This window comes from Aquila chrysaetos, chromosome 3, assembly GCF_900496995.4.
Source record: "Aquila chrysaetos chrysaetos chromosome 3, bAquChr1.4, whole genome shotgun sequence".
Classification (NCBI taxonomy): domain Eukaryota; kingdom Metazoa; phylum Chordata; class Aves; order Accipitriformes; family Accipitridae; genus Aquila; species Aquila chrysaetos.
The window spans coordinates 72,659,245-72,684,809 of NC_044006.1; the positions used below are offsets into that span (position 1 = coordinate 72,659,245).

Here is a 25,565-nt window from a genome sequence, read left to right on the forward strand (position 1 = left end):
AAACTGACAAGAAAGCTTTGGCAGCCTGTGCCAAAGCTTGTCCATTTGTCCCCACACTTTGGGGTGATATTTTCACTGCAACTCAGTCTCCTATCTTGCCTTCAAAAATGATATTTCAAGGGTGTGAAAGAGCTGTTGGAGAAAGCCACAGAAAACAATACACAGAGAGATTGGAGTTTATCACTTCTTGTAGGGGCTCACTCACTTTGTCAGATGACTTGCTGTACTTTGCAATTACTGCAAAAATAACAACAAACTATTTAAAGTGATTTCCTCCTCTCCCTCCTTTGCTCTCTCTATTTGCTACTAACTTGTCAAAAAGTACACTGTGTTTTGTCTACTAAAAGCACACGGTGAGTCAGGAAGCAGCTTAATAAGGGATGAAAAATATGCTATCTGAATGCCTCAGGTGCACTGTACTTCTGCACAAGCTATGGATATTACCCAAATGACAAAATTCTGGTGCTTTGCATTTTTTCATGGTGACAACTGATGAAATCTTTACAATGTAAAACATCGTAAGGGTCACTTCTGCTTTGCTTTGTGTGTTAAAAAAGCGTTAAACGGGATATCTGCAGTCTTATCCACAATTACTATTAAAACACATGCACCCAGTTCGGGTGCTTATGGCTTAAATGCATAAGAAGGGGTTTGTATCTTTTGCATTAAGCTATAGATGTATTCTGATGGTTTAACTACCACACACAAATATATACTGGCTTTTAAACTCCTTTAAGAACTTAGCACGTCCCAGGGATGTAGCCAGATGAGCTCAGTTTTTGGAAGAGCTCACCCCAGAATAACAGAAGAAAAAAGTTGTGTGCTGCCTCCAACATCTCCAGTCCAAATACTGAAGCGCAGTGCTGATATGTGAGAAAATGCAGCATAATTTGCCCTTATACAGAATTGCACTGGCTAAATTGAAAATCGCAAAAAGTAAATGAATGCATGCAATGAAAATTAAATGAGATTTATATTGCAGTGTTCAGTATCTAAGGCACTTTTAATTACATATGTAAGGAAGTGTATTCATCTATTATAGCAAGCGACATGCCCCCTTTAAAATGTGTTAAAAAATTAACATGCTGATTCTCAAGCTGGTGCAAAAACTGTCAGACTCCATTGATTTCAGCAAAGCTATGACAATTTTCAGCAGCCTACTATTTACCCAAGTTTTTCAGCCTCTTACTTTTTGTAATAAAATAAAATCCCCTGGGTAAAATTTCAGCCCATCCCTGGTGGACCTGGAGAACAGTCCATTCATTTCCTTTTTGCATCAACATTTATGTATTTCCACCTTCTTGTCTCCCTGCAGAGACTTTCTTTAAACTACATAAACCCAGTACTTCTGTATTTTCCTCTTTTTTTTTAGGCCACTGATAATTTGTGTTGCTCTCCTCTGGAGTTTCTTCAATTAGCCCATGTCTTTCCCAAAGTGCAATGCCCAGAGCTGAAGCCAGTGCTCCAGCTGAGGCCTCCTTGATGCCAACTGGAGTGGAAAAACATGCTTATTTATACAGCCCAGTGGGGTGTTCGGCTTTTGTGTGGTGCTGTGATGTAGTTTACCCTGTTTGTTGCCTGTTCTCTCTCCAGCTCTTTTTAGTAAATCTGCTACCTTACCAGTCATCCTGCATCATGCCTTTCTGCCCGTGAGTATTCCTGATGAGGTGAAGCAGGCACCTTTCTAAGATGATGTTGTTCCTCTTACTATTTAAGGCAGATTCATCCGTTTGGCTGAAGTTAATCCTGACATCCAGAAATACACGGGTAACCTGTCCAAACACGGCACTGCCTGCAAATTTAGTAGGTGTATTTCTTACTCTGTCACGCAGGAGAGGATCAGTGACCACCAGACCAAAGCCTGGAGAACTCCTGATATACCCCTTTGCTCTACGCCTAGATAAAAACCTGGGAGAAATCCCACCAACGTCAGTGACATTCTTGACGTGTAAATTAGCAACATAAATATATGCTGCCATCGCTACGAAGAGCCCAGGGCTGATAATACGGAGACGATAATCCCAGTACGCAGTGGGATCTCAGGAAGAGAGGATCCCTTATCAGAGTCCTGGGCGATGACCAACCAGCCTCCATACATGCATATTCATTCGGATGCAAACAGGAGCTATCTGTGCAGGGAAGGTACAGCGGTTTAAGCTAACGTGTGTTCAGAACATGACAGGCACCCACTAGCTCCACGGATAGCACTGATTCTGTGCCCCCCGCGCCTTTTATGATTTTGCTTTGCTGGTTACAAAGTGCGCTAAAAAAAAAGAAAAGAACAAAAAGCCATCCCTGGAGCAAAATACAAGCCTCCAGATGGGAACTACCATGGAGCAGCTATGGGATGCTGAAGTAACTCTGGGATACTTCCTCACACAGACTTTCTTCAGGATCTGCTTTTCAAAACATGTGCAGGTCATAATTTTATGTTATAACAGAAGGAAGTTCCCCACCATATGGTACAGGCAGGTGAAATCAGAAAAGCCGAAGACCTGTTTTAGCCCCAAACATGCTTTGCTGTGAGAAATGATCAGTAAGGGCTCATAAGATCTTAGGGACAGCTAACTGGAGAACACCTTCTCTGAGAACCACGTCCACTTTTGACCAGCTAGGAAATCCTGTTACATTTACCAGGGCTCCACTGCTCAGCAGGATCATGAATATGATGAAAGTTTCAAACCAGTTGTGTTCAACGATTCTGTAGCAGGTTTTCCGCAGCCTCCACCAGATTTTGCCTGGAAATTTCGTGATGTCCACTGAACAGCATGGGAAGAATCGCACACAAACTGAAAAGGAGCAAAACAAAAACAAATTGTCAAAAAAGCCCATTTAATTCTTAAAGCTGCAATAAGGAGCTGCTAAACAAGATTTCTTCTAGCAATAAGCTGCTGCGTGGAGTCTTTCCTCCCTTGGTTTTCTCACCAACCTCTTCTGTTCTGCCTTCCGTTTCCCCCTATCACTCATCTATTAAAAACCATTCAAAATCACTTAAAACGTGCTGCAGTGATTTCTCCCAATGATTTTTATGATACGGAATATATTGGCCATGAGTCACCAGTGCCCTAGGTTGATCACATTGTATTAGCTGAGCTCAGGAAGCACCCCTGATCAGGACTAATGACTCTAGCAGAATATTACCAATAGTTTCCACATCCTTTTGAATGGAGTGAGGATATTTTCTTGCTACTACGATACCACTAGAATTACTGATTAAAAGTGGCAATCTGATGAAAGGGAGACGAGGAGAGGAGGTGCTACAGTGCAGATTGGACCAACGTGCTGAAGAGACTCAGACAGCAAAAGCAGGAACAGATTTTGATCTCTTGGACTCTCATGAGCTTAAACAAGGTGTTAGAACAACTTTGGAAATGTATTTAGGCGGTTAAATCCCCTTTGATGTCAGAAGAAATTTAGATATCCAGTCCACAGCAGGTTCCCCACTGATGCTTCATAGCATCACTTTCTGACCTTGGTGATAAATACTGTGTGATAGTCAAATGCTGTGGTCGTAATGGGGACCACACAAGGATTTCTGATAGGCAAAACCATAGCCATTTTTAGTTTCCTTAGCAACATTCATTTGTTATAACAAAAAACTATTGTCATTGGTAATGGACATATCCATCTCTCCCATTTTAAAAACCACCATGTGTGTTGCCTTGTGCTGGGTAAAAACTTAAAATTGTGTGAGAGGACACCCTGGTATCCGGGACTTGTCCTCTTCCAGGCTGGCCAGTCAGCTTTATGTGAGATAATTTGACTCAAATTTCACAACATTTGCTGATGAGAATGACCTTCAGAAATGACTTCATTTTCAAAAAGCAAGCTTTTTACCTTACATTTAATCTATGTATTGTATAGAAAGAGACTGAACTATGGAGCTTTATCGGTCCCATCATGAGCAAAAAAACCACAGGCCAACTGCTTCCGTAGCTGAAAGGTGGCCAAGGTCACTAGCATGTCTAGAAGCATACAACAACTGCTCAGAAGTGACAAGGGAGGACATCTCACTATACTGATGTAATGAAATGTTATTGCAAGTAGAAAAAATATTTAGGCAAGGAAGCTCGGGAAGGAAAGAGGGTGAGTGCCAAGGTTACGCAGACAGCAGATGCTGCTAATTCAAGGTGGCATAACTGAGGTGCTTGAGCTGCATGTGATATGCAAGGAGATCAAGTGTAACTCCTGGGATGCCAGGATTCCCAAGCAGCTGGAAGTTGGGCTGTGCTGGCAGCAGGCTCTGCCAGGAAGAAGAGTAGTGCTAAGTCTGTTATGGTCCTCCTGGCATTTTCTGTAAGTTTTTATTATCCCAGATCGCTGCTAAGGAGCAGCAGAACTGTAGGATGTTTCATACATGAACCACTCCCAGAGCTCCCCTTTCCCTCACATTTCTGAGATTTTAGTTGGGTGTAGGCTCTTGGCTGTATGAGATTTTGGTATGGGACTAACAATACAGTAAACCATTTGTGCAAAGGTAATGTCACAGTGATGCAGGTAACTACCTGTCCTCTAAATGCCTGCATCACACAGACCCACACCAGTTCCCAGTCTACCACTGTATTCTGGAATTCGGAGAAATTACGGGCTCAGTTGAAATACACTAAATTAATCAACCTATTTGAGAAGGACATAATGTTAGGAGAAGATAGAAATGTAAGAACCAGCTCTCTGCATCTTTGTAGGTCGGGTACCAGTCCAGCAAAGGCAAGTTTTATCCTTCTAAGCACTTCAATCCTAAATACCAAAGAATCATGTCAAGGGATAAAAGGATATCATATTAGTCACTACTTTTTGCTAAAACCAGTACACTGCTCATAGAAGGTAACACGTGTGATTTGGGTGTATTTTAGGAAGTAGGTACATGGAACAGATTTCAGGCATGCAATAGTGTATGGTACCAGGATCCCTGAGCTAACGCACTCAGATGGCAGCTCTGCTTAGAGATGCCCACGTGATATAATCCCACCAGCATGGCAGGCAAGAGGGGGCTGTTAGTTGCATCTCTTAGCAGTGCTGTCAGAAATCTCTTACACTAGTTCTCACTGCACAACCGGTACGGTCATTACCATCTTTCAGGTGTCTGGTCCACACTCTGTGCCGTTATGCAGGTACACTGGCCACCTCATTGTCAACTCAGCTTTGGATCAGGAAGACCAAAGACTTGGGCTCAGATCCCTCGTTCGTCAAGTGAACAGCCTAACGAGCAGGTTGTTCGCTATGTAAGTGTGGATTTCTCATGTTAAGCAGAGATCCCCCTTTGTACTGGAAGTAACCATTGCTTCTAGCAGAATAAACTTTCGACGAGCCTACCTTGTCCCCATAAACAGTTTCAATTTGGAAAAAAATCAGCTTTTTTCTGACTTAAAACATTTGCCCAGAAACTTTCCCCTCTTTTCTCCTAAGTTACTTCCCAGATGGATACTTGGCTTTTTAGTCTCTTAGACGAATGCCTAGGCTCAGCTACTTACTAACAGGCCTGACACTCTCTGTCGTGGTCTTACAGAGTAGAACTGCTCTGTAAGTACCGTTGGAAAAGGTTAGGATCTTCCAGGAAGTGGTTTTCCCCACTGTAAGACAGTTAGATGAATCATTCCCTGGAGGAGTCTGCCTCTGTCTTTCCACTACACAGGGAGCCTACATGATTACCTGAGCCCAGGCACAGCTAAAATTAGGGGATCACCTTCAAATTAAATACTAATGAGCAGGGCACCGTGAGTTCCAAAGTCACTTCATTTGTGATGGAAAAAAAAGTCCTAGTTACTGACAGTAATACCTTGGAAAATCCAAAATAGCTTCTCAGATGAGTCAGCCCAAAATCACAGCGCTATTAAATCCCATTCTTTTGATTGGGCCCAATTCAGAAATGTTTAGACCAGATTCTGATACAATTACTAATGTCAAGTAGCACTTCCATGAATAATCACGCTGGCTGCAATTCAGATGAAATGCTTTTTTTAACTATTCATCAATCAAACAGAAAAAAAGAAAATGGAACAAAAAAAAAAAAAAGAAAACTGACCACAAATAGGTCTTTTAATGAATTAGTAAAGTTCTATTTCCATTTCAAATTTTCTGATTTCCCTCACCGACTGTTATTTCATGCCTGTGCTTTTCTGGACTGATGCTGGTAGCCCACTGTTCTGGTGACCCTGACCCAAGCTTAAGTGCTGAATTAGAAGCTTCACATAACCCAATAAAAAAAGTTTACCTGACCTTGGTCAGCATTCTAATAGTGGCTTTTCTTCCCATTTCTGTGAAATCAAAATATCAAAAACATTCCAATGTGTCTAAGGCATGACCTGGTGAGGGTCTGTGCAATCATAACTCCAGCTGGCTTCTATAACAAGGCAGGTGGTCAGCAGAGCCCAGCTTCAGGTTTTGAAAGCTACTTTATCCACACGAAGAAGACTATTCATTAACACCTTTTAGCACAGCAAGTGTCAAGGCAGGAATAAACCCTTTGACATTTCTTATAACAGCATTACTCATACTGCCTTGTCTAATAGATTTGTGCTATCCCCCTGAAATCAGTGCTAGTAGGGGATGCGTTGTGCAGAAGAAGCTGACCGCCTTGTGATTTAGTAAAGACTTAATTTTGCCACTGTAATTCATGTTGGGCTACATCTTTTTTTTGAGCAAACTGACTCATTTCCACCATGGCCTTTTGGGTAGTAGGTTACTGCTCAACAGAAACACAGAACAGCAGAAAAAGTCCCCCCAAAGGGTTGAGTTACACGCCGGTAAATCAGTGAAGCTGTACTGAGTTGCATCAGTGGTCAACTTGTACAACAACATCTGTTTTCAATTCACATTTCAACATTATATACCATTTCTCATGAAACAGAGACCTATTTACCAAGAAACCTTTCCAAATGCATCGGTATACTATGATATTATTTACTTTTTGTTTGTTTTTCATAACAAGGGAATTGTTCCCTTCAGTCACTGGGGTGTCCTGTAGCGCAATCACAAACTGCAGATTAAAATGTGTCCTAAACCGCAGTCTCCACTGCAGGTGTGACAGAGAAAGCTCTTACTTAAGCATCTGCCACAATGATAAACAAGTTACCAAAAAAAAAAAAAAAAGGCAGAGGGAATTTAATTTACAATGCATTTTGTGTAAATATTCCTTTGGTTCCACATTCACATTTTCTAGCCTGGTGCATTATCATCATGGAGCTGTTAGACCTGACTGCATTACCTTGGTGCATTAGGAAAAAAATCTCTTTGTAAATGTGGGAACTATACAGCAAAAACTTCCTCCTGCATGCATGACAGCCAAGCCTATTGACTTCAGGCTTATGAGTAAAGACTTTACAAATCCACTGCTTGTTCACACCAATACATACATTTAAATTTACATAAAATTATTAGATATGTTTCGGATGGATTGGGCTGCTGATTCTCTTCAATAAAGTAGGAAGGCCAATTAATTTCTTCTATACCGTGGTACAGCAAGTCTGGTACCTTGTGTTCAAACTGCAGTAATTTTGTTACTACTTTTACACAGGAGTTCCCAATTATCGGGACATTAATTTTTAAAACAAAGCAATATTTTGCTTAGTTCTGAATGCTCTGAGCAGTTACAGCATTGCTTGGTTTGACACAAAGAAAATACAGCTTCCTCAGCATAAACTCAAGCAGGCAGGTATTCGTAAGATGGTTTTAATATATATATCTTCCAAGCTGGGTTTGTAATGACCGGTCTAGCTAGCTGTGTACGTTCAAGCAAGAAAGCAAGCCCGGCTGTAGTCCCTTTGTAAGACCCCAGCTGTGTCCCCATGCTGGAGGGAACATGATCTCTGCAGACCCTCTTTATTTAACACCTTTCTCATCTTCGAGCCCCACTAACCCCCTGGCATGCACAGCTGGGTTTTATACTGTGCAGCTCTAGGGTTAACACGGAAAAGATTTGCCATCCCTGTCTCCAGCATTCGGGGACCCGAGCACACATGGAGATTTGAGTCTTTTCTTGTGTACTACAGCCGGGTGCTGCCAAGAGAGCATCTGACAAAGCCACAGTCTGCCAGGTGTTTTTACTCTTCCAAGGGCTTTACAAGGGTACATTTCTTGTTTATCTGCTGCTACTCTCCTCAAAACATATCCTCTCAGAGGTCGCTACAAATAACGGCGTAACGCCTTGAAGCAAAGGCAGTGGGCAGCCTGGTCTACCACCGATGTCAGCCCTGCTTTAAGCGAGGGGGTGGACGAGTTGAACTCTAGAGGTCCTGTCCAACCTGAATTAATTTAATTCTGTGCATGCAATAGGACTGTAAGAGTCTTACGACGTCTGAAAATTGTACACAACAAAACACTAGCGTGCCCTTCCTGGTGGAAAAATACACTGTATCTCAGGTATTGCAGCTAGAGCAAAGAGATACTTTAAAACTTGATTTTGTTCCGTCGTTTTTTTCTAGGATGACAATTAACACATTTTGTTGGGCTTGGTTTCATTTTACTTAACTTTTAAACATCATCTGATGGTGGTCCCTGTAGCTCAGTTTAGATTTGTTCAGTTTGACGGTCTAGTTTTGCTCCTCTTCGCTTTTTTATTTCTAAACAGCCGCTAATTGTAGTTGGGAGGGGCATGATGCAGATCCCACCATTAATCAGAGTAACTCCACTTTAGTGCGTGGTATTTTCCAGCTGCGATAATCGCTCCTACATGGTCACATGAGAAACTGGTTTGGGGCGTCCTTGGTGTCACGAGTTGCGATCAACTGCGCGTTAAGCAAGGTAGCTCATTCTTGCATGACCATCTGATGATACGCCTTTGAAACCTTTGCCAGCGGGCTGTGTCCGGGGAATTACGCTTAAGGACTTGGTGAAAACTTTCTCCTATTAGGGTCTGGGAGAGAGGAGTGTGCTGGGACCAGGGGGCTTTCTTTGGATGACCTTCTGTGAGACACAGAAGATAGTGTCCAAACAGATAGCAATTTTTGATGCAGAGAATGCATACCAATGGAGGTAACAGGACTGGAGTGTTGCAAGGCATCTGGAGGAAAAAATACCCAAATAGCTGGCATTGCCTAGATGTTGCTTTCCCATCATCTGGCAACAAGAATGTTCTCTCCATTTCTATCAGTTTTTTCCCAGCAATACTTGCTAGCTGCCAGAGCTGTGACCCTACCTTGGCTTCACATTTCCTGACTGAAGAATATTCCCCATTGACCCTAATCAAAGCTATTTTGAGATGATAATGAATTAACAAGTCTCCCCAAGAAAAAATGACCTATGGCTTATCTGGGTCACCCAACTCCCGGAAAACTGTGACCTCAGCAAACTTTCAGCAACTATTTCAAGAACATGCATTATCTTCATTGCCTTTGTTATCTGAAAAAGGGGGCTGAATCGGGAACATATTTGTTCAGGACATAACCTATGCTGGATGTGTTTAGAAATGGCATAGTTTGAATTTAGATAGCTGGTGAGCTAACAAGGTACGAACTTAACCCTTCCCCTCTTGCTCTTCCTCTTCATCTCACCTAATCTCCTTCTTTCACAAATATTAGCTGGTTATTCTCCCAAATATACCAAATACTGTTGTATCAAGGCAGTAAAGGCAACACTAGATAAACTTGCCCAGTGCATGCCCTTCAATACTTCCATTTTAGTACTTTATAACCTTGTCATATCTTAGCTAACTAGACTGTTGTTTGTTGGCTTGCTTGTTTTTTAACTAGACTGAAATGATAACTGCATGAGGTTTAATAGCAATGGTAGGCTTGGGTAAAAATTTTGGAAGGTATTTAATGGAAGAAAATTATAGGAAAACAACTTTGTTTCCCTGCATAAATAGAAACAAACGTTAATGTCATTGCAGTGAGAATCATTTGGACTTTCAGTTTATGGCACTTTGACTTGACATTTTATGAGCGAACATTCACATGTCAAGCTTATGCATTTTTGCCAAATCCATGAGGAATGTGATCACATTTAGCCTACACAGTAGCCTCTGAAAAATCTGCATGGATATACGCTGCACAGGAAAGCAGAGCAGATACGTTGGGGAGGACATCGTCTGCAACTGCATCCCCAGTGCCCCCAGGCACGCTGCACTGGGCCGAGGGCTGGGAGCAGGTTCTCCTTCAATTCCCATTCAGAGCTCAAGGCTCCGCTGGCCGTACCCTGGGAGAAGAGGAAAACTCTCTGACTTGAACAGGGGCTGGTGAGAAACTAGGAGAGACAAGGAATAAAAGGCAAAAGGCAGGAGCAGGATGCTGAGGGGGAAGGGAGCAGGAGCCGGCAGGGTGGACATATCCCAGGCCAAGCTTGGGTTTCAGCCCACAACACCTTTATTTCTACATTTCTCTGCTGCCAGGGTTGGGTGGGCTTCAAAACCGGCTTAACGCTTCCAGTGATCTAGAACAGCACTGCTTCCTACCCGGCATCCCATTGACAGCACTGGAGAAGATCTGACAAACTGGGTTGGTACTGATGTGGTCCTGCACGACGGTTTTTCAGGCAGTTCTGGTTATTTTAAGAGAGAGCAAATTACAGAGTGCTACTGCTCTGGGAATGAATCAGGGCTGTGCACATTTCTTTTAAAAACTGGAAGGTGATTGTGGCCAACCACAGTTTCAGAATTTGTAAACTGGCATCTGACTAGCACTGGTCTTACAGCACTGGCTTGTTTAAGCAATTGTAATATAATTTCTCACTTTGCGGTGCACAACATAGATTGCTGCTCACTAGCTTCATTAAGAAATATATTGTGAAAGAATGAAAACACCAGATCTAATTTCTAAATGTTATTGTACGGGCCAGAACAGTTACCCCATGCTTTCCTCCATCAACTGCATTAATTTTTGGCTACTGCTTTTAAGCAGAGCTGCCAAAAAAATGTTTAGATCCTAGGGACATTTGTAAGCCCTGCAGGGCTCCCTTACCTCATTCAATCATCTTTCTCACAGATATAGAGATGCACATTTTTGCTGACTTCAGGGGCATTCGTATACCCAGCAAATCATCTCTGTCTGATCCCATCTGAGCAGCTCTGTTTTTATTTATAATAATCCTTGAATTTTCAAGGGAATATACGAACATTCAGCTAACCCTATTTTTCCTAACCTAGATTTAAAGAAAAATGAGGAATCTGACTGAGATAATATTTGGAATAGAACTCACTCTGAGAAGAAATAACTTCAAATGTTGTTTACCTTATAGATTAACTTTAAAATAGATCTGATGTAGCTGGGTTTTAAACCTGTGTTTTGGAGCAGGCTGGTGTTAAAAAATTGATAAAATGATGGCATATTTTGGTGTTAAAAGAGTTATGTAAATATGATTTGTTGTTATCTAAAATAATTAAGTAAAATACGCTTTAAGTAAAATAGCACATTCCTGGTCAGATGAATGTTACCGGACATGCTAATCTTAACACCCTTTAAAATAAATAATGGAAGAGAGTCCCTGGGACTCATGAACTCTCCAGACAGTGTCTGTTAACTGCCTATATACATTTAAGCAACAGAAACATCCTGATCTGGTCATGATCATCAGATTTGATCATGCACACATACTGGAAGGCAAAAATCTTCATTGGCCAAGTCAGAAAAATCAACGTTTAAGAAAAACCAAACACCTTTATGGCACAAATTATGGTGAAAAAAAGCCTACCACTTTAGAAGCTGCATAGCCTTTTAGAGCATGCTTTTGGCTTATCTCGCCTTGGAAATCCAAAGACTAATGATAAGAAGTGATTCCGAGTGTGTGTTTGGAGCATTACAGTATCTAACAAATGAAGCTCATCTAGTGAAATACTACTGCGAGCAGCCAGGGCAACGTTGTGTGAAGGTGGAGAGATGTTCACTAAGAGAAGAGGAGGTTTCTTGCCTCAGCATTGCGGTGAAATATGCAGGCCCTTACCTTCGGGGAAGCAATCTTCAGGCTCCATCAGCTCCTCAGCAAACTCAGGGATCTGTTCCAGCAGTTCTGCAGGATTTGTCAAATCCACTGTGCTGCCTTCAGAAAGACTGATTTCATCAAGCTTTTTTGTCAACAAGAGCAAAGATGAAAACAAATTAATCAATCGCCCCGGAGGAAGTAGCTGAGTTTTTATTCCACTAACCAATATCCCAGCTAAAGCCACCACAACAGAGACATCGCCATGCGCTTCACGTGGTGCCTACTCCTCGAGTGACAGCTCTGCCTACGCTGCTGTGAGCTAACAGTTGACCCATCGACAAGAACAACAACAAAAAGTTAACAAGTAAAACTTATTTTTGAAAACAAACCAGCAGCAAACCGCAGAAAGATAGTGAACAGCCATTGAATATTAATGGTAGGTGGAGGCTTGGAATGATGGAACCACTCATGATTTTAGGGCTTGTATGTCCTGAAGGCTCATACCTTTAGATGGGGGGGGGACGAGAAGTGGGACCTAGCTCCTGAAATGGTGGCGAAGGATGAATTTGATGACCTGTGTTGGGTTCCTGTGCCTGGGGCCTCATTCCTGAGGCTCCTCACCCACAGCTGATGGGTGAAATCTGCACCTTGTCAGTCAGGACCATTCTCTGCTCCCTGCTGCCACAGCTTCTCCTCCGAGATGAGCAGAAGTCCCTCCGTCACCAGGGTCCAGTCACACGATGCTACAGGAACACACGTGTGAGAGGGCTCTTCCACCTGCCTCATCCCGGGTCTAACTTGTCCCACCACGTGATGTGGCCCCTCGCCTTTTGGTCACACACTTCTGATCTCACGGTGACGTAGGAGGAGGGACACATGGCTTTTCAAAGCCTTTCAGAAGCTCTATTGCTTGCCTGAAATATGTGACACCATCATCTTAGGCACGGTGTTTAAATTCAGCGTTTCCCAAATCCTTCTCTGCAAAATGGGGACAGGAATATTCCCACTCCCTGAAGCATTGGTTGTCTTATCTATTTAGAGCAGGAACTCTCAAGTAGATCTGGGTAAAAATTTCTGGGGAATATATTATTTTAAAAAATTGTTTTAGAGGCTGAATTTGCTATGAAAAGAGATATGATACATGATCAGAAAGTCACCCAAATATGAAATAGAAATTTCATTTCAGGTCAGAACTTTCTTTTAACAGAATAAAAACGTTTTCTTTAGAAGAAAACAGGATTCCCCCCCCCCCCCCCCATTTTATTTTACTAGTCAAAATAAAACATTTCTATTTTCTTAATCCAAGATTATATTTTACTTGATTATTCAGCTTGGCCACTAAAGTGAAAGATCTAATATTTGCCCAGCCCTGCTCACAGTTTGTTTCTGACTGTATTAGAGCACTATCTGGCATAAGTGGGCAACACCAAAGCTGGTATCTTCTATGGGTCATATCAATGCAAAATAGCAATAAGCAGCCATCAGGAAAGGTGGGTTATTTGTTAACTGTCTTATTCTGTTCTCTGAGTACATACTGAAATCTTTTTGTACTTCATCATGCAATACTATTGTCTCCATTTAAAAAAAAAAAATGAGGACAATAATACTTACCCATGCTTTTAAACAACCTGTGAGATAGTTATATGAAAGATGGCACGTACACATAAAATATTATTTTCATGAGGATGATGGTGATGGAGTTAGAGAATAGGTACAGCTTTATATATTTATTATTAATGTGAAAATGGGCCCTCTGTTTTCCAGTATACACAGTCAATGCAAAATTTATAGCTGATTTCAGAGAAATGCTGAACCTTGGTTAAAATGGGCAAGACTGAACATTCCAGCAATGCTTGCAAGTGGGGATGGAAGCTACTTGTTTGCAATTAGCTGCAGCATCCAGAAGGTCATAGTCTTGGCTAGGGTTTTTAATGCTCTATTCAAAAGGACTGCTAACAATTGAGAAGAGACCTTTTAAAAGAGAGTCAGAACAGAAAGCACAAGTCAAAGACATGGTTAAAGCTTCTAAAAAATCCATATTCAGAATGCAGCTGTTGTACAGAGCCCATTTTCTACAGACTACCAGCGCTATATGATGGTGGAAAAAATGTCATACCAAGTTTTAGCACAGTCAGAACTTTCTGACACTCTGGTATGAAGACATCAAAACACGGATCACCGAAATAGTCCTAAATCATATACAGCTGTAGGATGTGGAAAATAGGGGTTCCAATGAGAAAAGGAGCCTTGTTGGATAGAATTCTTACCAACAGACAGAAATCAAAGAAAACTGTGAAAACAACGTCAGCTCGATAGCATTGTCAATGAGAGAGCTGGATATAGCAGAGACAGGTTAGGAAATGAACAGAACACAATACAGTGCAATTATAATAGACTACAAGGAAAACATCTTAGAGAATCAAGAATTCTTGAGAGTTATTTATTGGGAGGAGTTTTCAGAAAATATTAGAATCCATTAGCGTCAAAGGGAGATGGGGAACATGCAAGACAAAACAGACAGGATTTCTTCTGAAAAGCCTTCAAAGAAGCAGAGGCAGCAAACATGGCTTCAGAAAACACTAGACAAAGGTTTGAGGGTCCAAGCTGGGACTAGAAAAAGAAGGAACCATAGATATGAGAGAGGAGGGAAAGATTAGGAGAGCTTGTAGGAAAGAAGCAAAGGTTACTCTTTGCCAGAAAGGTTAAAGGGATTAAGAAGGTTTTCATGAACTCAGTAATGGAAAAAAAAGAGCTAGAGACATAATAACAATTGATGAGGGAGATGTAACTAATCAAAATTCAGTTGCCTAAGAAAATAAACCCTTTTTAAAAGAATCCAACAAGGGGATAAATAAAAAGAGGGGGGAGAGCCCGTTAGAATTAATACAAATGTAAGTAGAGAAATATCTAGAAAGCCTGAAACATACGCAAATCAGTAGATCCAGACAAGGCACACTGTAGAGCATAAAGGGATCCAATACACCAAGTTAACACACCATTAGCAATCAATAGTGAATGCTCATGGAAAAATGGAAACAGCCCAGGAGAGCAGCAATAAGTAAACACAATACCGAGCTTAGAGAAGAGGAAAACAGAATAATCATGGGAATCACAGATCACTAAACACTTGCTGTAGCCTGTGATTAAAGTAAATTAAATAAAGACTCAGAGGAGAAAAGGAGAGTGCTTTGTCGGAGTGAAATGTCATAGACACGTAAAGGCAGTGAGGTGGTTCTCCTGTATGCTAAGGGTACTGTGCACAAACAGGGTGCAAAGAGGCCAAAAGAAGGCAAAAAGGACAAATAAATACAGAAGCTCCTCTTTCTGTCTCGGCATAAGTGAGTGAAGGAGGTGTACCAGGCAGAGACAACGGGATCTGTCAGAAGCACCTTTGGGAGACCTCCCACGAGTGCATAAATTCATACTGCAGAGGGTAGTTTTTAATGTTTTTCTGGGTGGAGTGGTTGTTTTAAGTAAAAGGACAAGGCTTCTACACCCACCGCTTGTGTCTGTAATCATGGCAAATTGATCTGAATGGCTTTTTCAAAAAGCCTTTAGCAGTGAGATGCTGAAATCTCATTGAAAGTTGATGTTTGCTCAAGGCTTAACTCTCTTATCTCACTTCCTCTCTCCCTCACCTCTGAAGATCACAGACTTAATCTATCAAACTGACATGTGATATATAAACCTTAAGAAAATATCTGAATGTCTATTATAGAAAAGTCTACTTTTAAAATAAATTGTAGTTGGCTTGGATTCGCCCATTGCTGCGTGGAGAAAAGCCATCATAGGACCCAAATATATAACACACTTTGTCTTCAGAGGAGGAGATCTGTAGGGATTAGAGTCAGCATTATCTTCACTAAAGATATAGAAGAGGTACTGACCAATATAATCCTCATGTTAGCCGATAACATTAAATTGGAGAGAGTATTGAAACCGAGGAAGCAGAAAGGAAAAGAGAAGTGAAACATGGAGAGAATATAGCAAAATGGGACTTGACTCAAAACAGTACAAATGAGAGTCCCAGGAAAATCCTGGAAACCTGCAGTAATATTAAAAAATTAGATATGATTTTGCAGTGGGATATAGCAATGTAGAAAACCTAGATGAAAGCATCCCGTCTAGATAATGAGATACTATTTCCTCTCTTTACGGTTCCTTGGAAGTTGTATTTGGAATATTGTGCTTACTTCTCGGCAAAACAACTCTAAAAAGGAAAAACTGAGGGAGTTGCAAAGAAAGAGGTAAAAAAAAAAAGTCAGATAAAGGGCACAGAGACACTAATTTACAAGAAATAATGAAATGAAAGAGCAATGGCGTGTTACTTCAGGGGGTAAGCCAAAGACAGAAGGAAGTAAAGAACAGTCTATTAAATTAAGTGATATTAATTCATAAAAAGAGAATGATGGATAAAATTGGTAAAAGAGAGTAATGAGATGGTACTTTGAAAGGGAAAAAGAGAAAAAAAAAAAAAGGGCTGGTTATTAAGGCAATATACCCAGCCATGAGATTTTTTTCTAAGCAAGTGAATTGTTCCCTTTGGTAAATGAAGAAATCTAAGTTGCCTGATACATGTAAAAGTAGATTCCACAAAGCTGTACAAAATATTTCATGGGGCAACGTTTTGGCAAAGAAATCAACCAGTTTGTTCTCTGAGGTCTTATCCACCTGTGACATCAGTGATTTTATTTCTATGGTGTCTTTCTGATGGATTTATATAGGATGAATTTTTAATTATATAATGTATCCTTTCCTGGCATCAACAGTGTTTTATTCAGAACACATCCAATGCTTCCTGTTACTGACTGAATCACTCAAAGCCCTGCCTCTTGGGCATACCAAATCTGTTACTTCCTCGCAGTTGCTGGCTTTATTTGGCTAGTTGCAAGTTCTTGGGACATTCATCAAAAAGATGATTAGCATGTCCTTGTGTGCCGGCACAAAGATTACTTCTTAATAGGAGGACTGTAAGTATGTAATGTCCACACAAGATCTGGCCTTCAAAAATAGCATCCTTTGGGCTTTGCTCTTTCATGTTGGCATTCTTAGCCTCATGTGAACTTCCGTTTGATTTCAAGTCATCCCTGGATTATTGCCATATTCCTCCACCTCTTTCTGAGCAGCCGCAAATAGAATCAATTATACTCTACTATAGAAAGGTGACATTTGTGTCCCAGGACCCTTTGAAAGTTGAGGGAGGAAATGGGGATTATTTCTTTATCACGATGTTGCTGAATATATCAAGGCTAGAATGTTCTTGATTTATCATGACATTTCGTTATAGCACTAAAAAAGGACATAATTTTCCAGCTTCCATGTTAGGATCACAAGGTTTATTTATCTCAAAAAGGCATTTAAACATGAAAGATACCTAATCCCCTGAGAGAAGAAATCCTGAAATGGTCTTCTAATTCCTCCTAGTTATAATGCTTCATCTCATTATTTTGAAGTTTTTTATTTCTTTAGTAAATATATATACTTTTTTTTTTCCTGAGACTGGAATATCAAATATTCGAGTCTCCTTCTTCTAACGTTCAAGACCTTTTCTTTCTGAAGATGAAGTTCAATATGCCAAGAAGTATTCTGGCAAGGAGGATTGCTTCTTAAAGAAATGCTTCATGGCTAGATGATTTCTGGTTACTGTGAGTGGAATTCAGCTCACCTACATGTACAACTCATCTAGTTATCCTGGGCTCCCTTTATAGTCAATGGAGAGAAACCAGCACTTTTAGAAGATGATTCATCTGACCTAATTTAAGTGTTGATTTCAGTTGGAGCTGAGACACATCTACCTGACTACATTGGCTCCAGATCCTCATTGACTATAAAGGGGTCTCAGATGACAAGTTCAGCTGCAGATGTCTACATCTAGTTCAGTAAATTCCACCCCATACGACAATATGAATCAGCAGGCCTGGAGAAGATGAGCTCTGGCTCTGTGATGGGTCTGTTTTCCTGTTGTCCCGTCAAGATTTCTCCATGGGATTGCTCTGGCTGGGCACAAACTTGCCAGCAGTTTTATAGCAGAATTGGGACAGGTGTGATACATGTTGATACTGTGTCATCCTTTCCCTTTCATTAATTCAGTCCCCCAAAACCACCAGTGGTTCCAATCTCAAGGAGCTATGGAGTTCCCCAAAGTCCCAGGACATCACCCAAAACATCCGCTTCCTGATTTCAAAGAGAGGAATCCGTCACTCTCTAATAATAAAGGCAATGTTATGTCAATAAAATGCTAAATCTGAATGGGAAAAAACCCCAGCAAGTCAGCAAGTAGGATACAGGGAATCTGAAGCCTGGAGTCACTCAGTGTACAGTACAAATACATGTATTTTTGGTATTCGTGCTTATAAGGACAACATAATCCTACAAATTGAAAATGGATGTCAATGTGTACGCATCAAGAAACAATGAGTGAGCTGCACTTTAGCCAACATAAACTGAATGATACCAAGGCTTACTATTTAGTTAGCATCTTCACCTCAGCTACTTAAATTGTTGCACCTTTCTTGGATCTATGTGCTAACAGGAAAAGAAATGGTAATCTGTGACGGATAGCAGATGCCCTCCAGTGAACTCAAGGTACAGATCTGCCAAGTCAGCAGATGCCATTCTTAGAGCTACTTTTCAGTAGGAAAACACACACATATTTGCTCCTAAAATAAGACAGTAACATTATAGATGATTTTGTGGTATTTTTTTTTTTCCCCAAAGCCTCTTGGAATCCCATCTTAATTTATAATGCACATTTTCCAAGCTTTCCAATTATTTTTATAACAACAAAATCCTCTCTCTTCTTTACTAAGAGTGTAATACCTACTATGTATTATTGCTTTCCTACCACTTGACAAACATGTATTTTCACAAGCCATAAACCCCACATAAATCAGTGACATGCACTATGGAGCTGGTGCAATGAATTGCATGCAGTATCAGGTAGGAAAGTTGTTTCTGTTACCTCTTTTTGCCCTACTGGAGGTGGTGGCTCAGCCTTCAACTGCTTATCCACGTGCAACTCACTTAACTCTTCACAAATCTCAGAGTTCTGACTCCGGACACCTGGGCTTTGGCATCGCTGCCCCCTCAGCTGCAGCTGTTTTTCCTGCTGGAAATAATCCTAGATGGGTTTATTTTCTTTTTCTTTGATAGCATGCTTATTTCTTAAGGACAACTCCCCAGCTAGAAGAGAAAATAGCCTGGACTATACTTGTGAGGGGAAAACATCTTAAGGAAAATGGCAAGAAACAAGATAACACAAGCTTATGCTGTAACTTTTGAGCTTTAGCAACAGGATATGTCAAGGTATCTGGCTGTAGAAAATGGAAATACAAATAGGCCAACTTTTTTTCTGAGCTGTTGTTGCTGGGGCAGGAGCAAATTCCCTTGCAATCTCCATTTTGAGTCTGGCTTTGAGACACAAGCTTCCTCCAATGACCCGAGGCGCACAGAAAGGTGCTTTGCAGTTCAGCGGAATAACCGAGGGGTGTACTCTGAAGTTGTGCGGTCAGGTGGCGATACTCAGTGTTACAGCTGGAGAAAGGCACGAGTGCAATACCCAACACTGTGCTATGAGCCTGCTTGAAACAGTGTGGAAAAAACGCACCCAGAGGAGACGAGATACTCATTGAAGGGGAGGAAAATGCAAAGTTCACTGGAAGAGATAAAAAATATCTAAAAGTAGATGTTGAAAAACTGCAGGTAAACACGTAAAGGTATGGGGCCCCTATTCAGCAAAACACTTAAGACTACTTTGCACCCCGCTGATGCCAACGGGACTTAACGGCAGGTTGAAAGGAGAGCACATCCTTAAGTACTTCCCTAAGAAGGGATGGACTCTGGAATCAGAGCACTAATTTTTTTTCTGCAAACACATCTGACTAGACCCACCGCTTGCTAGTATGAGTGGTGCCATTAACTCCAGCCACTTCTTCCCGGGGTGATGATTATTACTGCTGAGCTGGCCAGAAGTACTCCCAGGACTAATGGCAGAGGAGAGTATGTTTGCAGGGTTGGTCCCTACATCTAGAGGCCCAGGTTCTCTGCTGGTGTAAATCAGTCTGGCTTTATTGATTCACCTAAGACAGGGATTTCTCTGAAAACTCCATAGCTCATCACAGCACTACCATTGTTCATGCCATTACTAATGCTGCTACTAAAATATTAATAAAACTCTAGCCGGTTTCAAAGGCTTGTGCTGAATTGCTTACAGAAGGACTTCCATGCTGAGAAAAAAATTACAAGCATAACAGGATTTCAACAGTAATTATTTAAACCTATTTATCTTTCACTTGTCCACTTTTTTTTCCCCTTGGCTTGACTGACATTTGATGTTATTCATGTATTAAGTGAGTTTCCCTTCCCCAGGGAGCCGCAGCCTACCTGCCTCAGTTCTAAAGCCACATCACCACAGGAAGTCCCTCAAGAAGTACCAGGAGCAGAAAAACACTTTATTCCAAATATAACTATCTGAAAGAACAGATGACACAAAGGAAGCAGTTGGTTAAGCAAATTGGTCTTTATATAAATACTTTTGGACTGTCAGGTTTGTACCAGCCCTTTCAAATGTCATTCTGTGTTTCTAACAAATTAATTTAAAATCAAATTACTTGTTTCCTGCTTCAGAGAGCATGTGGTCTAAAATATATTCTAACTTTAATAAATTAAATTATGCACGTCCAAGCCTGTACCCTCTGCATAAGAATGTATTATTACATACAATTTTTAGGTCCAGTTTAGCACTCATCTTCACTGGCCAGAGATTGCTCCATAATCACTGAGTTACAGTTCTGTCCCTGTCAAGAAGTACACTCTTTAAGCACATCTTTGGAAATAGTGTACCATTCAGGGGAAAAGCAAACGTGGAAGGCACGGTTTGCACAAGTAAGGCGCTCAGCCATAAAAAGTCTTTTTTTTTTTAATGCAATGTGCATACAACTTAGTACCAAGTAATCTTAATGGCATGATATTGGTTATAGCACTAAAACAACAGAAACAATTGTTTCATGTTAAAAGCACAATGCAATCTGAGGTGACATCTCAAGTTCATTTATGCAGAAAGGTTGTGCACTCAGATTCATTAGAAACTATGGAGTGTATGAGAACAGACTGTGTAATTCAGTTGATCTGACGAATATTCAAGTTGTTAAGCAAATTATTGCACTAAGCTAGAGTCAAATGCCAAACTTACAACCAATTCTCTATTTACTAACCCCTCTGTGTGGTACCAAGACTTAGCAACACTTTCCTACAGACTAAACTCTAGGAAATGTGGACCCAGCTGCTTCCCAGAAATCATACTTGTACCAAGTATTCGATGAGTTAACAGTAAACCGATGAAATTTATCTTGGCAAATTTTCCAATGGGGATAACACACGCATGTGCTTGGACAACGATTTGGTTCATCACCGTGTGTTTTCAGACTTGTTCTGCAAGTTTTTAAGGTGGGAGAAAATCTCTAAGAGAAATAGACTCTTCAAAAGAACCTGGTTATATAGACTGATCCCCAAAGGAGTGTTAGGGAATCAGCTGAGTTTTTGCAAGCGACTGATGCCAGTCCTGGTAAGCCACTCTCATCGGATGCAACAGTCTCATTTCCAGCACACAGCACCTGAAGGTCGGCACAGACCTGTCTGGGGGAAGGTGCCTTTGGTTTATGCTGCTTAACTTTGGACTGTTTGCTTTTGTTCTGATTCCAGATGATTCGTTCTTCTGGCAGCAACGGCAGCAGGTTTATCTCCTGTAAAGCTCCCCACTGTGGGTGGTTTATATAATTTGTTTTTAATTTTTGTATCAAGTGCCATGTTGCCAAGGCAATACACATTATGTTAATATTTATTGATTCAGTTGTTTTCATAATTTATAAAGTAGAACCATTCAGCAATACAAAAACTTTGTGCATGCAAATGGAGGGTTGGGAGCCCAGGACAGACCTCAGCTCCTTTAGAGCGTAAACCAAAAGTTTGCTCACCTCTGCTCTTATCTGGGCCCTAAAAAGAGGTGATGTGCCAACACCGTACCAGTAATTAGCGCGTGGAGGAGGATGGATCCAGTATTGTCCCCTTGCATGCTGCAGGCCAGTTGTAGCACCAGAAAAACAGCAACCAGATTGAAAATAGAGCATAATCTGGGTGACATCTCAAGTGTGTTTGTGCACAGACCCACATACTTGTTTGCTGACACAAATAAATACAAAGGCTTCACACTGCGTTCTGCCTCTGAAAAGCACAGATCGGCTAATTGTTTCAGGCTCAAATGGGGATTAGTGCAAATGCCGCTCCTTTGGAAAGAGGACTTGCTGTTGGCAAAACAAAACAAATACCTGTCATCAGCACGGATTCACTTTATTCCTTCCCCATGGAAATATCTTTTTTTCCATCCTGTGCAAACAAATTTAGAGAGAGGATCCCAGGACCTGCCTTTCAGACGGTGATTAGTTCACATGGGTTCTCCTGATGCTTCACTCGCTGCCTAGATCACGACCCTGGCTCGTAACATTTGTTCCCTGATTCCCTGGCCACGGCTGTTGTGGGAAAGAAGGCATGCGAAGCCTTTGATAGCAGGAAGCTTCCTCTCCCAAGCAGGTGGGGAAGCAAGAAATGGGAATTGGCTCTGGAGCCCTCCCCCTTGCAAAAACCGTCACTGCAGAACCAGCAAGCAAGGACGAAGGATGTGGCAGGATAAAGTTAATTTAAGTTACTTTATGAGGTGCACAGGGTATCCCCTGTCTCCGGTGAGACAGTGCAAATGCTAACTGCCCCTTACTCAGTCCACAATGCAATGGGAAGCTTCAACCCTGTGCATCAACTTCTCTACTCCCCGCCAGACTCGTGCATCCTTCTGCCTCTTCGAAGACGAATTTTGAGACACTAATGGGATTTCAGGGATGTCCACGTTCTGCGGTCACTTTCCAGGAATGAGCTGGTCAGGACATTTCCAGGTGCAGACTCAGTGGGGGAGGCTCGTCCTGGTCGCCCCACATACAAGTCTGCTCACACTTGACCCTGCTTTACCACGGGACGCTGCCCGTCAGAGGAAGCATCACCAGCAGACAAGGACGCTGGCAACAGAAATATCTCTGCTTTAGCCATTCATAGATGGCTGACGCTATGAAACCGAGCCTCCTCGAGAAATGCAGCTCAATAGAGCAGCAATCAGTCCTTTAATAGATGACAACATATTTTAACGTGCAAAGCTTCCTATAGCCAGTTTTTGGATATGAAAACCGTAATGGGAGTCCGAGCAGGTTTTCATGTATAGTAAACCCAATTCAGCAGTGTGACACACATAGTTACAAGAGGACTGTTTACTCTGTAAAGTAATTGTTGATGTTTGTGTTCCTCCTTGCAGACAGCTATGGATTTCATAAAATTACCGTGCCTGGTAGCAATTGGCATCCTTTCTCAGCAACAGTTTGCGTCTAGTAACTGGCACGCTTCCTCTGCAAAGAAGCCAAGAAGTAAACGATCGTGAAAACTGAACTGTTTATATCCTACCTCTGCATAAGTGGAGAAGCAAGCAGATTGCAATGCTGCTGAAATACGGCGAGCTTGCATTACTGCCTCGGTGGCACCTGTTTCGTGTGTAAAGTAAACAGGAGACTACAGTCTGCAGAGCTGTCAGGCTGACAACTCTCAGATATGCTGAATTCAGTCTTTCTGAAAAGCCTTGAAAAATCTGAGCTAAAATGGGAGAGAAATAAATAACCACGAACCGGGGAAACGAATCGTGGGTTCTTATTACCAGAACAGATCATTTATGATCTTGGTTCTCCTCTTTCACAAATAAATGTAAAGCCTTGTAGCACCAATAAAATCAGTGGATTTATCTTTCCGCACGTTTAGCATAGAAGAAAAATCACCAAATACATCAGGAAAATCCCCTCGCTCCCTTAATATGAGAAGGGGAAGATTAATATCCCTTACTCTGCTAGGAAAAAAAGAGGGCTGGTGTGCAGCTGTCAATTTTAAGTGTGCACATTTAAGAATCTCTCTAACCCGCTTTGAAGAATTGCTTCTGTAAAGCAGAGTTGCTGCTACTTGGTTTAATGAGAAACCAGAGGAAAACCTGGAGCGATACCACACCACAGCGCTAGGATTAGAGCTAAGACACAGACAGAACCTGTGCTACACTACGTTCCTTTACAAGTGCATTTTATTGGCAGACTACAGCGTCTGCATTACTGATGTAAAGCTTGTGAAGTCCTACCTTAACGTTGCAACACGTGTATATAATTTAAGACCTGCGAATTCCTCAGAGAGAGTATGAAAACAGGAAAAAGAAAGTCTAAACATGATTATTTGAGACTGGTCATCACCACTCTCCATCCTGCCACCTGGTCCGTCGTTCCCCTTCAGCAGAAACAACCAGACGTCAGGCTAGCTTAGCAGACTGATTTTTGTTCAGTTTTTCAGCCCTTATCTACCCCTCCCAGTCTTTTCTCTTGCCATTCATCTATGCAAAAGTCAGAAACAATCTGGTGCAAAGGGAGTAGTAAAACATCAGAATTAGAAGGTGCTGCTCATGTTTGCCATGTGAATCCATCTGGATTTTTTTTCTTTTTCTCAGTGACCCAGCCTTTTATGGGGACCCCATTTATTAAAAACCAAACCACTAACATATACATGCAGAAGAGCAACATGGGTAAAACAGGTTAAACACAATAGCCTTCGAGTTCAAAAAGCAGCATAGGCCTGTTGCCCAGCTCCTGGGTAGATGAAATTATGTCCCCAGCTTGGATGCCCACGGGTCCCAAGGGAGTTTCCAACTGTGCTGTCATCTGTCAGAGTTAAGGCCACTGAAGTTTGAAGTTACACCTATGTAGCTAAACACAGAACTTGTCCTCCTGGTGGACCTAAGAAACACTTCCCCCCCCCCGCCCCCAAAAGTCACAGGGTATTTGGAAGAAAACTGCAGTACTTGTTCTAAAAAAAAATGAAGCACCTGTGAGTACTTAGCTGGATAAAAATACCAGAATCTGGCCCTTAAAATTCAGAATGGCTAAGGCTAAGGCTGGCCAGAAACCACAGCTGCTCAGCAGAGGCTGTTAATAGCAAAAACTCCCCTGGAACCAGCCTGCCCTGGTATTTTCTTTCATTTTGAATAAAGGTGAACCAAAACTTCTCCAGACAAACATCATCACAGCCACTAACTGCTGGTCTCTGCACAGGTGCTGGATGCTTTGCCAAATGTCATCCCTCAAGGAGGGAAACAGCAGTTCAGCAGTACTCCTCAGATTAATCCGGAACATTTTAAGCATTTGAACTCTGGCAGTGGAGGAGCAAGGCACGTTATTTCTAATGGCTTCTGCCTTGCTGGCCCAAGATCTTTTCCCTCACTGGGCAACACACTGCCCATAGTAAAACATAGATTCATTATTCCAAGGGCTGACTCTTAAAATTAGTCTAAGTGGGAGAACTTGGCAAAAAGATGGACTGCCAAAGTTAATTTAGCCTGTTATCAACTCAATAGGCTTAAATAGGCAGTGAAAGTGTTTCGTAAGTGTTCATTGTTCAGAGTTCAAGCTAATACCTTCTGCTAAATTGCATTTTGAAGTTTAATCACAATCTACTTTATGTTTCTTTTGGTACTTGGGATCTCTCCACAGTATAATATGAGGAACACAAACTAATGCGCTCCTCTGATGGAAGTTTAAATTTTGGAAGTTTGCCTCAAAGTGCATTGAGTGAGAGTGCCTGAAATAACCTGGAACCTT

General features: G+C 41.5%; 1 protein-coding gene across 1 annotated transcript in view; it reads right to left on the bottom strand.

Annotated features, from left to right (window-relative positions):
- The window catches only part of SCN5A (sodium voltage-gated channel alpha subunit 5), a 216,474-nt gene that overhangs the window by 37,398 nt on the left and 153,511 nt on the right, over positions 1–25,565 (bottom strand). The window contains 3 exon segments of the mRNA XM_030009604.2: positions 2,635–2,789; positions 11,872–11,992; positions 18,812–18,955. Of these exon segments, the coding sequence (XP_029865464.1) occupies positions 2,635–2,789; positions 11,872–11,992; positions 18,812–18,955 (420 nt within the window).